This window comes from Sylvia atricapilla, chromosome 19, assembly GCF_009819655.1.
Source record: "Sylvia atricapilla isolate bSylAtr1 chromosome 19, bSylAtr1.pri, whole genome shotgun sequence".
In the NCBI taxonomy this organism is placed as follows: domain Eukaryota; kingdom Metazoa; phylum Chordata; class Aves; order Passeriformes; family Sylviidae; genus Sylvia; species Sylvia atricapilla.
In genome coordinates, this window is record NC_089158.1 from 6,333,917 (window position 1) to 6,346,893 (window position 12,977).

General features: G+C 42.4%; 1 protein-coding gene across 3 annotated transcripts in view; it reads left to right on the forward strand.

Annotated features, from left to right (window-relative positions):
* GPR107 (G protein-coupled receptor 107) overlaps positions 1 to 12,977 on the forward strand; it is a 37,260-nt gene that overhangs the window by 11,404 nt on the left and 12,879 nt on the right. For 2 of the 3 annotated variants that reach the window (XM_066332759.1, XM_066332761.1), the window contains exons 10-15: positions 448 to 523; positions 1,508 to 1,581; positions 2,144 to 2,261; positions 3,187 to 3,317; positions 5,084 to 5,127; positions 12,349 to 12,398. In XM_066332759.1, the coding sequence (XP_066188856.1) occupies positions 448 to 523; positions 1,508 to 1,581; positions 2,144 to 2,261; positions 3,187 to 3,317; positions 5,084 to 5,127; positions 12,349 to 12,398 (493 nt within the window). The remainder of the gene's footprint in view (positions 1 to 447; positions 524 to 1,507; positions 1,582 to 2,143; positions 2,262 to 3,186; positions 3,318 to 5,083; positions 5,128 to 12,348; positions 12,399 to 12,977) is intronic. The other variant, XM_066332760.1, reaches the window with a different exon arrangement.

The window sequence follows — 12,977 nt, forward strand, 5'->3', positions numbered from 1 at the left end:
TTCCTGTAGTTTGATGTCAAAAGGAGATGACTTTGAAAATAAGTAATGAGAAAAATTTGATAGCTTTCTTCATTTGGGAAATGGCAACTTATGGCAGTAGAGAGCCGTAAATATCTTAATTGTGGTTTGAATTGTGTTTAGGGAGTTTTCTAACAGTTAAGATAGATATATATGGATATATATGTGGGATATTGTTATTAGTTACTAATTTCAATTATCCCAAGCAGTAGAAAATCAGGGGTTTAGAACATGAAGTTGTGAAGTATTGCTCAGGATGTTGCAGAAACTTGGACTGCAGCATTAAGGGGAATCTTTTTACACTGATGGTCAGCTCAGCCTGGGAGCACCTCTTTGACACTTACAGGTTTTAAAGAAATATCCTTAGAAACTGAAATTTTTACTGCTGGCTTTTAAGTAATGCTCTTCCTTCTCTTTTTTTCTTCCCAGAAATGATGTCTTTAAGATCCACTGGCTCATGGCAGCCCTTCCTTTCACCAAATCCTTGTCCTTAGTCTTCCACGCGGTGCGTACAACATCTCTGCCTGAAGTTGTTCAGCTAGCAAGTACAAACATGGAATCTAGGACATGGTGTTAGGGAAATCTGCTTTGGAGAGAGGACACTGGGAGGGAGAACTGGTCTTAATACTGAAGCATTAGAACTGAACTGCAGCTCTTTGGTGGAAGTGTAGGTTTTCATCAGCAAATTCTGACTTTAAATACAGTTGGGATCAGGGCCTGAAGTGTTGAAGCATCAAGGGTTGGGGATTGAACAAATTACACAAGTTTTAATGTTTTGACCATCTGCAGCAGGCCTAAAAGCTTGGGCTGTGCTGCTGCTTCAGCTCCAGGGCTTGTAGTAAATATTAATAAATGAAAACCTTGATGAGTGTTTGTAAAATTCAAGGGCAAGGAAGTATTATGGTGTACAGCAACAGACCTCACCTTATCAGCTCTGACATTTTCCATAGATAATGTCTCTTGAATTGTATTGACTTTCCCTTTCCACTGGAAATATCTCATGAACAAAGGTAATGGCAAGCATTTCATCCTTCAGTGTTTGTGCCAGCCATGATCTTCACTGTCATGCCCATGGTGTTATACCTGCTGTAAATATTTTTGGAGTCTTGTGAAAAGAATCTGGATTCCAGTGAAAATGAAACTAGCAAGCCTCTAGGCACTTAATGTAACTGAACCTGAAAAATGAATGAATAAATAGGTTCCAACTGCAGTTGTTTCACTGTAGTTAAGCAGGGGAGTTGTGTGGGAAGGATGTAGATTGTACAAGATACATCCAGTAGCACTTGGGAAATAGAGCGAATGGAAATGATCTCATTGTTGCTAAACAAAAGCAGAATATGTTGGGAGGAAGTGCTCTCTAAGTGTGACAGAGCTGGGTTTGTACACACCGACTGGAAAGCGAAACTGGCAGTGGATGTGGAGCAGACCTGTTTTTAGGGGGTGGGGTGTCAAAGAGCAGCTTGTCAAGTGCTGTATTTTCTGCTTCCAGATCGACTATCACTACATCTCTTCTCAGGGATTCCCCATTGAGGGCTGGGCTGTTGTTTATTACATCACTCACCTGTAAGTATGTCAGAAGATTGATCTGATAGATTCACATTTTCTCTGGGTTTGTCTCCTCCTGATCAAAGTGGGAAATCGTTGTGTTCTCATGCAGACCACAATACCAAACACTCAGCAATCAGCCCTGTGTGAAGGGGAAAGCTCCATTTACAGAGGGCAGCTGCAGAGAATTGGCACTTCTGTGGGTGGAGGAGTAAAAGGATAACAAATGCTTTACTTTTCTTTGTTCACACTAATGTTCAAGTATCTGATTTGCTGCTGGTGTGAATGGTAAGTGGGTACAGCTGCCAGCATTTGCTGGTGTTCACAATGGTGAATGGATGACTCCCCCAGGAAAAGATTGTATATATTGTGAATGAAGCCTAATAGTGCTCTGTGATACACAGTTGTAGCAAGTACATCTGCTTCACTATTGTGGGATTGGAAAGTGCTTGCCAGAATTAGGGATAGGAAAGCATTTATTTGGGTTTGTGGCCTTATTGGCAGTGGGAGAAACCTGGGCAGAAGAGGAAGTGTGATAAAATAGAATAGTCTCTCACTGCAGTGTCTGTTTCTCTTCCAGACTGAAGGGAGCTCTTCTGTTCATCACTATTGCCCTCATTGGCACAGGCTGGGCTTTCATTAAACACATCCTATCAGATAAAGACAAAAAAATTTTCATGATTGTCATCCCCCTTCAGGTGAGGACTGAGCTGTGCTGATCCTTTTTGTCTTGTGGGAGAGCTGCTTGTGCAAACTGGAAAAGGCTGTGAAAGCTTCACACAGCGCCATGTAGTTCTTGCTTGTAGGAGCTAATTGGCTATTTCCTAGTCCAAAAGTTACTGTAGTTCTCACAATTTTTCTCCCATATTGAGCATGAGATAATAATGATCAAACAGTTTCAGCAAATTAAAACTGGCTGTAAGGAATGTGACAAAACTTGGGCTGGAAAACGGTGCTAAATGACCTAATAGAGGAATTGAAGTTGTCACTGCTGAAATGCTTGTTGAATGTCTTAATGAAATAACAAAATGGGGAAAATAAAGACTTGTAGATCTCTTGGGTCTGGGGGGAACATTCCCAGTGATTCAGAGTGGTCAGTGGTGGTTTCCTACTTGAAAAATTAAAGTATGTAGGAGAACAGCACTTCTGTTTGTTGCTGTATGTAGAAGAGATTTTCTGCCTTTCCAGATGCAAGTCCTTACTAGAAGTATATGTAATTAGTGTTTGAGGCTCTTACAGAGCTCAGGTGTGGAGTACAAAAGATGGTCAATGACCAGTCTGATTTACTGGCTTAATTTAGAATTGCATGTTTTCACTGTTGGCTGTATGTGCCACACACCCCTGTGTCTGTGTATCAATAAGTAAATTTTGCTCCTTTTTATCTCAACTGATACACTCGACTCAGCACAGTATGTAACAAAGAACTACTTTCTGAATGTCAGCAGAAATAAGTTCCCATCAGTTTTATTTCTGTAAATCTTACGAAGATGCTGCTGAAAATGCAACTTTTGGATGTAGAGCTGCAGAAAAATTAGTGGTGTTACTGGCTGGGCTTTTGCTGAATTGGCAGCCCACCTGTGGTGGCTCCTTGGGCAGTTTCTGAACCATAACCATGTGTTGTAGGTACTGGCAAACGTGGCCTACATTATCATAGAGTCAACAGAGGAGGGGACAACTGAGTATGGACTGTGGAAAGAAATCCTTTTCCTGGTGGACTTGCTGTGCTGTGGAGCCATCCTGTTCCCAGTGGTATGGTGAGTTGCTGTATGTGGAAAACACGTGAGCTGATGGGCATCGGCTGCTCTGCCAGAGCAAAAGGGCTCTGTGGTCCTGTGGAGTCAAGCATTCTGTTAACTCTTATAGACCCCATCAGCCTTAACATTTCATTTTAGTGCTGTGGAAGGTGCTTGTGTTGGGGATGTTAGAGTGGGGATAAAGGGAGGTGGGTGGCAGTTTAAATGTGGCTGACACTGTGCAGACTGTAGGTGCTTTTGGAGCTTGAAATTTTGCCGAAGTGTTGACTCTCTAAATTGAAAAATGAGATTCGGCTTCACCGTCTGAGATTAGAGGCTTGATTGCTGAATTTCAAAACAGTAGTCTTGTCTAAGATCAGGGCTGCCTTCAAGCAGAGTAGCTGCATGTTTATTTGACTGTTTATAAGAAATAATCCCACAGGGAGCATTTCCCCGCCCTTCCTTCCACTCTACTTGGCAGGGAATAATGTTGGTTATATAAAGCTCAACCAAAACACAGATAATTCAGATAAACACTATTGTTGCTGCTTGCCAGTTAGCCAGAATATTTATCTTCTAAATGCATTTTGTCCTAATTGGATAAACAGCTGGGTTTAAAGGAGGATATCAAGGAGCTTCTGGCTCCTTGGTTAGTAAACACAGAATATTCCTCTTTTTCTTCAGAATCTCCATTATTTTTTTTCTGAAATGTAGACTATATAAATGTCTGGTAGCGTGCCATCACTCTAGAGTGTAACTCTTGAGTGTTTCAGAGGAAAGGTGTCGCTCAGTAGATGGAAATAAGCTTCAGCTTGATTTGTGAAGATGGATTTCCCCTGTCCTTCTATTCCCCTACACACTCCTGGTGGCCTTCTGACAAGTCTGGGAGATGTCTTCCAAGAAAGTTACACTAGCCGTTTGTCCTTCCCCTTGCTCCAGTCAAAATGCTTCAGCTCTGAGGTTGAGAGCATTTGGCAATGGTAAATAAAAGCTCAGGGATATTAACTTTAATTGCAGAGGGACTCGGTCTGCTGTGATTAAGGTGACTTCTGCAGTCACAGTTCTTGCTACCTAATGCTGGGATCTGTATATCCAACCTAGTGAGGTATTAGTACAAAACTTACTTTCCATAAAGGAATTGTGTTTGAAGAAGAAATGTGAGCTATCTTGTGACAGTTTATGGTGTGTGTCCAGTGTTCCTGCATTGCCATGGTGCCAACATAAACTGGCAGTGAAGCCCCTGACATAAAATCCTGCCCCTTTTTCCTCTGGATAGTGTCACTGCAGCTGGTGGGATGACTCATGTGAGCAAGGTGACTAAGACTTGGCCCCTGAATTTACATTCCTGCAGGGTAGTTTCTGTTACATAAGTTGCCTATGTAGACATGTAAGCTGTAATCAACTATTTAAATGAAAAGAGCTTAAAAGAGCAGTAAAGATGCCAAATGCTTGGCAGTACTTTGAAGAGTAGCTCAGCTTAATTGTACAAGTAGAAAGCATTATGCTGGAAAATGCCCCAGTTTCTCACTCTGCTCCCTCCCTCCCACAAAGCTTTCTGTAGGCTGAAGTAGGTTTTAGCAATCTGCTTTCTTAATCCCAAGGAAATAAAGATACTTGAGCTGACTGCCTGAGCTGGGGGCACGAGGCTGAAGTGTGTGCAGTGCTAAGCACAGTTAATTATGAGCATGCTCCAGCCATAAAGAGCTAACAAAACTTGTCAGTGATCTAGAGGACTACTGTGAAAAGGGAGCGTGAAACTTATAATTAATCTATTCTTTATTTTTCAGGTCAATAAGACATTTGCAAGAGGCTTCAGCAACAGATGGGAAAGGCAAGTAATCTGTGCTCTTTCTCCTCTTCTATGCCGCATGTTATAATGCCAGAATTTCAAACACGTGATGCTGATGTAAAAACCAAATGAAGACTGTACATCTACACCTTATTAGTGCCACTCTGCTTTTCCTCAGTGGGCTCATGGGAATACCTTTTGGAAAATGACCTTTTTCTAGTATTGCTTTAATTATCAGAACTGCAGTGTGTAACCCATTCTCTGCTGCTTGCACAGCTCTCTGTGTTTGAGCTCGACATGACATCTAGAGCAAATCATCTTGACAGATTTGCCATTTTTTCCTCACTTGAGTGTTCAGAAACAGAACTAGAAATGAATTCCAGAATTGCTGACGGTTAGCCCAAATAGACCCACTTTTTTCAGTTTCTGCAGAAATGTATTCCTGACAGAATAGAGGGAAATAAACCTCATTATGAAACAAAACATAACTTGGCATTCAGTGTAGCACAGTTCCTGACTTGTCCATGTTTGTGCAGCAGCTCCAAGGGCTGTCTGTGGAAAGCAGAGTTGTGTTTATTGTAGCACTGAAAAAGGAGCTGCTGGATGGAAAGGCCAAACGTGGCTGCTGTAGTGTGTGCTTTTTCTGCCTTATCTGCTCAGTTCTTCTGGATTAGTTCTTGGATACAAGCTGTGGAGCACAGCACTGGCTTCCTTGGAAGCAGGCAGCCTTTTCCATCTTCTGTCATTTGGTGGTTTACTCTTCAAAGCTTCATTTGTAGAAGGTCATTTGTTGGCAACAGCCTTTTAACTTCAGTCTCATCCTTGAACTCTTGTGTCTGCTTTCTGTAATTCTGTAGCCAGGTCTGGATACTTCTTCCAGCCCTTTCTTTGGCTTTCACAGACACTTCTGCATTTCACTGCTGATTGTAGGTGAAATGTAACACGGGGTACTGAACTTAGCTCTGTGCACACCACAGATCAGTTCATTTTTTGCCATCTGTTGAATTTAAACATTACTTAGGATGAGCCTAGCATGCCTTTTTTGGTGTTCCAAGCTGTTAAACAAGCCACTAAACAACAACCCTACAAGTTAAAAGAAAAAACCCCAAACCTAATGGTGGAAAATTAGTAATTTCTAATAGAAACAAATGTTAAAAAGGTCAGTTATCAAAGTGTAATATTAATGTTATTGGTAGCTTTCTTATCAGTGTGTTCACTTGGATTCAGTGACATTTACTGATGGATTTGTTTTGCTTTATACACTGAACATGTGTTCTGGGGTGTTTATGCTCTTAACTCTAAAAAGTTTGATAAGTTCAGATTTTCTTGAAGCAAGAAAATTTCAGAAATTTCAGTAAGCTCAGATTTTCTTTCTTCTGAGCCAAGGACTTCACACATGTCAGGCCTGGTTCTTAGCTGGGTGGCAATGGATCTGACTGTCCTAGTGGTGGACACACTGCAATTAATGCATGTGATTAAGACACAAAGCCTTCAGATCCGTGTGGCCCCAGGTGATCCTGCTGTACCTACTTTGGTTCTTATCACAAGATGGTGCTGTGGAGTTTGATAAGCCTCAGACATTCTGAGAAAGAGAGAAGTGAGGTGGCCAGCAGCAGGGATGTTCAGTGGGTAGGCTCAACCTCTCCACTGTCCCTCGTACCGGGTGAAATCCAGATCTGAGTAAATCCAGACAGTTCTGTAGGATGTGCTGTGGTGTGTAAAAAATGTAGTGGGGGGGGGGAAAAAAGGTAATTTGAGAGGAACTGGCTGTGTCTTTACATCTGTTCAGTGCTATGCACAGTAGCACTTAAGGTCTGGTGTAGTCCTCTGTTTTGTGTTGTTTTCCATGGATGATGATGCTCTTTATCTTGACTGTTGCTTGTTAATCACCTACTGCTGTTCCCAGCTTTACCCACTGGTGTTGCCATCTGGTTGTGCAGATCCTGCAAGTTCAGTAACTGTATTTGGGGGTCTTAGCAAGTGTGTTATGCTGCACTGATAATAAAAGAATAGTTTAGGAATAGATTTTCAGGGAAAACATTGCACAGGCTGAGAGCAGATTGTGGCTGCAGTGCTGGGACTCACTTGTGAAACACAATCTGGTTGGGCTATTTAGAGGCTGTTGATAGGAGCCCACGGGGAGCAAGGAAATGGGAATCTGATGCCAGAAGCAGAATGTTACCTAGTGCTGTCATGCTGCTAGTGTGTCTGGTTGAGAAAACCAAAAGTGATTTGGTTGCACTGTAAAAATGTGAAATCATTCATGTTAAGCTTATCAATGAATTCTCTCTACTAGAACCACATGCTCTATAAGCTTCCCTTGGAGGCTCTGTTCTTCAGAGGTGCTGCTCGATGTCTCAGCTTCTCATGAGAATAAAAAATAGAGCAGTGCTTGCTGTTAAATCATGAGCATTTTTTTTCTCTTGCAGTTAAAGGTGGTTTTCTCCTGTAGCACTCAAAGTTACTGGATCTTTTCATTGTGCAGTTTAGAGCTGGCTGGATTGTGTGCAGACACTGCTAGCTGTGCTAGCTGGGCTGCCTCTGGCCTGCTGGGATTTATTGTCTAGCCAAAGGCTGCTTTCCCTCTTCTCTCACACAGACTTCATTAACTTATAGGATATATTGGGCAATTACATACTACACATTCAATAGCTGTTTTTCCTGGCACTGAGTCTTCTGGTGACGTCCTTGCTGCTGAGAAAGGCCTAAGGAAAATTATTTTTGCTTGCATCTGTTAGGACTAACAACTCCAGGACTTTATGGCTCAGTATCCTGGTGTCTTGTCCTGCTCTCTTCCAACTGCTTCTCCACCTGTTTATTAGGTAGCAGTCCCCTGTGACATCCATGACTGGAATGTGACTGGACTAGGAATGAAGTAGATTTGGATTTACTAGACCTTTAGTCTGGGCTTGTCACAGGCCTTTGTTTCAGCAATGTACAATTAATAAAAAAAACTGTTATAAGTGTCACTAATTTGGAGTCACTAGCTAATAGTAATTTAAACTAAATTAGATCTTTTAAAAGGAAAGTAAAGTGGGAAAGCTGTAGAAATGGGTCTAAAGCCATAATTACCCAGGGAGATCTTACATTCCCTGATGCTGTGGATTCCTAGTGAGGAGTAGGCAGGGCACAGTGCTATGGCTGAGTTTGAGCTGCCTGCTTGTTTGCTTTTTCCCTTGAAGGTGATCTTTAAAGCAGTATATCTGACCTACACAGGCTTCTTATCTTGCACAGCAGTGGGCGTAAACATCCCATTTTTAGAATCTTTTTTCCTCCCCTTTTAAAATCGCCACCTTCAGACTTAAGCAAGTGCTTAGCTACACCTCTTTGATCTGTCACTATATCTTCCTTCAGGTGGGAGCCTTTGCTCTCTGTCCATTTGTAGATCTGCATTGCAAATGTCTTGCAGATTTAAGGAAATCAGCCTTGCAAACTGACCTAGAATTGTTCAGCCTGCAAAGCTGCTCAACTGCCACCACCTTGTTTACAGGCATCTCGAGAAAAGAGAGGGAGTATATATATTGTTTATACATCATTTTTGTTTGAAGCTCCCAAGATTTTGGTCACTCTCAAGTCTCATAGCACACCTTGTCATCACATCCTCTTGGTTGAGGGAGGAATGGGGTTGGAAAGCATTGCTGCAGTTTGTTCTGGTGGTACCTGTTTGTGACGAGAGATGTGACATGTTCCTGGAGCACTGCAGCACGTTACAGTTGGCAGCAGAATTAGGGGAAATACATTACAGCCTGTCACTCCCAGGCATCATTCATTCTCTGTGTTCTGTGCAGTGGGCAAATGATGATTAATGCTTCTGTGCTTGCCCCCATGTCAGGAAAAACCATTTGCAGTATTCAGTGTCTTCCTGCTGCTGTACCATGAAAATGCTGTGAACAAAGAGCCTGGTCCTGTGTGGTGCAGAGCACCCGGTGCTTGGCTGGGCTCAGCACCACTTCCAGGTGCCCCAGAGAGCTGTCCAGGGTTGATGTGGCAGCTGTGTTGGAGATAGAGAGCTTATCCTGTACTTTGGACTTTCATCTGACTCTGGTGGGGCACTTTTGTGTCAAATGGGTGATGTGGTTCATGACATTCAAGATTAAGGAATCTGTGCCACCTTCTCCTGTGTGCCACCAAGCCTTGCTCTATCTGTCTGACCCCTTCCTTCTAGTACAGGAGTGCTTTTAAGCAGACAGCTCAGGCTGTAGAGGCACACTTGTCAGAACTGCTTTTTTGAGGGTTAGATCTACATGTGCTGCATCATTTGGGAGAGCAGAAAGCTTCCATTTACGGTTTGATAATGGCACAGATCACATCTCAAATGCACCAGTGTGAGTAGGGCAAGCAAAGCATTGCAGAAATACTCTCAGCTGTACCTTGAGCACGTTCATTGGCTGCATTATGGGGTTTTTTTTATGGATTTATTGTCTGGGCTTCAGCTCCCTGCAGCCTCAGCTGCAATCCTGTGATTGTTATTACATACATATACTGAAAAGGTCGGATTTATTCATCAAAAGGCTACTGTGTGGTGTGCAAATGGATAGTCTAGCTTCTTTTTCCATCTTCTAGACAGCCTCAACGTTGGAAATTAGCATGGGGACAATCTCAAAAAGAGACTGCTTATCAAAATACTGGGGTGTGCTTGGTTTTGATCAATACAGATCAGGCTCTTGCAGGCACAAGCTGTTAAAGTAAATGGTGATAGAGAGGGAAAACTGAGGAGCAAGGTATGGATGTTATAAATCTTTCTTAGAGGATGGCTTTTATCTTTTTAATTGCTGTCTGAAAGAGCATGAATTAATTTCTAAAACCTTTGGCAGAAGGTCTCTTTTTAATTTTGTTTTGCCTGCTCTGTAGTTAAGTACTGTCCTTTGCAGAATGGTTATCATACTCAAAATATAAATTTACCCAACCTTTACTGCATGCTGTGATTGCTGCTGTGTTATCACAGCCTTACAGGTTCAGGTTGCAAGTGATTCAAGTTGTAAGTGACAGCTGCTGGTTGAGCCTCGCTCCTTGTAAATGCTGCTGTTGCTGTCTGGGCTGCCAGGCTGAGGTGAACAGAAATCTTTGAGTGTCCACGATAGCAAGACTCAAATAATACTGCTTGGAGCACATTCAGCCTGTGAAGAAGCAATTCACAAGCTGCTGATGCCAAGCAATGATGATTTTAGATTTTTCTCCAGAACAGTGTGTCCTGTAACTTTGAGTTGTTAAAAAAAAAAAAAAAAAAAAAAAAAAAGCTGGCAGAATTTTGTAATCATGCATTAATGCTGACTTATGTATCTGATAGTGGAGAGAAATATTGCTGCAGTTGAGGAGAGCAAGTCAGCTTCCACAGGTGACTCTTTAGCTTTTCTCCTTGGTGGTGTTCTCTTTTTTCCCCTCTCCTTGCCCTTCTTTCCCATGTTCAGACATTCTGGATGTGTGAATATACCAATTTATGACTCTTTGCTATTGATTATCATGAGATGTTGAGCTGTACTCCATCAGCTGGGAGAGGTGGAGTTATGACACTTCATTTGGCAGTCAAGTCTTTGGCTTTGCTGACCTTTCGTCCTTTGCCAGAAATGAGTCCCCAGCTCACTGGTGTTGACTGTAAAGCACTGATAGACTGGCAGTTTGAATCACAGCTGTTGAGTTGGTGTTCCTTCAGCTACAAATCCTGGTAATTCTCCTGGCCTGTCAGTGCACCAACTGGTGGCAGTTCTTGAAGTTGGATGCGTTCGGTTCAAAATAGATCCTTCTGTGTGCAAACCAGTGTGTGGGAAATCACAAGATCTTCATGGTCACGCTTAGTGCAGCTCTTCTTTAGGTAGGACAGTATTGCTTCCCTGTTTCACAATTCAGTGCACTTATCATGCGTATTTACATGCTTCCAATTTTCACCAACTCTATTAGGAAAAGCCTTAAACTTTAGATTATCAGTCATTTCATGTCTTGTGTTGGTCAGGTTGCTGTCTTAGAGTGTGTCTGCTGAAGGAGGGTTTGTATGTAGCTTGAGGTGTCTCTAACTTTCAGCAGTACCCCAGGAACACTAAAGGTAAACTAGAAAGGGAGTCTTGGTCTCTGGATTATAGAAGTATTTTTATAACAGAATGCTGTCTGTCTTCACCGTAGTTTCTGTGGTAGGAACATACAGGAATTTATTTGCAGTGGTGCATTTGACATTTCCTTTGCATGAGAAAAACAGCTTTGTTTTTGTCAGAGGAGGTGAAGCATTTCTTTGGGAGCTATTAACTCTCCTCTCCCTCATCTGAAATACTGTATTTTGCTGTCTTGTGAACCTGGAAGACCTTACATGCAAATATATGCAGCCTTTTATAAATCATTGCAGTGGGTGAGTTCTGTGAGGGGGTGCAGGTGAACTTCAGCTTTATGTATTGCACTTCCACATCTGATAAACACCTTATGAGGACTTGGAGGGAATACCAGTAAAGATGTGGCAGTATTTTTTAACTGGCAGCTCATGTTTATTGGCCCTGAACTGCATCTCTGTATGCTGTCAGCATACCTTGGGCTCTTTGCCTCTCATGTTGTCACAAAAGCATCGGTGGCCTGTGTTTGTAATCCTGCTGCGCATCTAAAAGCTGACTCTCAGACCAGAGCTGACAGCTGCTCCATGTGTTGTTGACCTCAGCTGGTTCAGATGAATGTTCTGTGCTGTTCCAGCTGATGTGATCTGTGCAATACGTGGAGGTTCGCCTGGGGCCTTGCCTCAGACACGTGTTGGGGATGATTTCTTCTTTCACTTGTGAGTTGTGGCTGAGCTACGAATGATGGAGGACCTTGCTGAGGTATTAAAGTGCTTAGGCTGCTGTTCAGCAAGGTGCAGTGGTTCCCAGAGCTGTGATTACCTGCAAATTGCTCAGCTCAGCTGAAGGCATGGAGCAGGTCAGGGAGGGCTCTAGAAAAGAGAGGAATTTTCTGGGAGACAGTGTTAGGTGGCAATGGCCCTTCTGGCAGGAGAGAGGTGACAGTATGTAGTTGGATGTATACAGCTAGAGGAAGGTTCTGTAATGCAGAGTGTGTGCATATAAAATTTAATGCAAAAGCAATCTCAGTTCCCTTTTGAAGAGTGAATTCACCTCAGCCTGGGAGTTATCTTGTATGTGAACATGCCAGGCTGGCACTCCTCAGTACAAATCCTTCTAGCCTGGTATTACCCAAGTCCTGGTTTTGACCTGCCTACCATGCAGACAGATAGCAAAAGAAATTGTCTCAAAATTGTTAACAATTTTCTGACGTACTTTTGTATTCTCTTGATAGCAGCCATTAACCTAGCAAAACTGAAGCTCTTCAGACATTACTATGTCATGGTAAGTAAAACACCTGCACACATGCATGTGGGGAACTTGGAAGCTGTTCAAAAAGCTTTTGATGGAACACTTGTTGGAAACTACTGCAGCTAGTGGATGTGGTGGAGGCTCTTGGCACTGCTGTGCTTTGGCATCTTGGTCAACTGGCTTACAATCCTAAAAGCAACTTCCTTTTTTTCTCCTAATGGTTATATCCTTCTGTCTCTCTTTAAATTCCAGCTATTTGTAATGCTTCCTGATTTCCTCTGGAGACAGCTTGAGCTGCCAGTTGAATTGATGGGCTTGAATAACGTACTGTAAACTTGCTAAAAATTAAACTTGGGACCAAATGGTGCCTGGAGATGCATGTGTGCAGTTCCTGATTAAGTCAGTGGGAGTCATGAGTACGGTTCCCAGGAGAACACAGCCTTCTTAATGATTTCCAACAGCCTCATTTCAGGCTCTTCTAAGTGGCAAGAGTAATAAATTACAATTGTGATTCTTGAAATTCCATGGAATTGTAATACTTAAAGCATTTCCTGCTGTAACTTGAGTATGTTACCAATAGCTTGAGTTATTGGATGTTCAACAAGCAGTAGA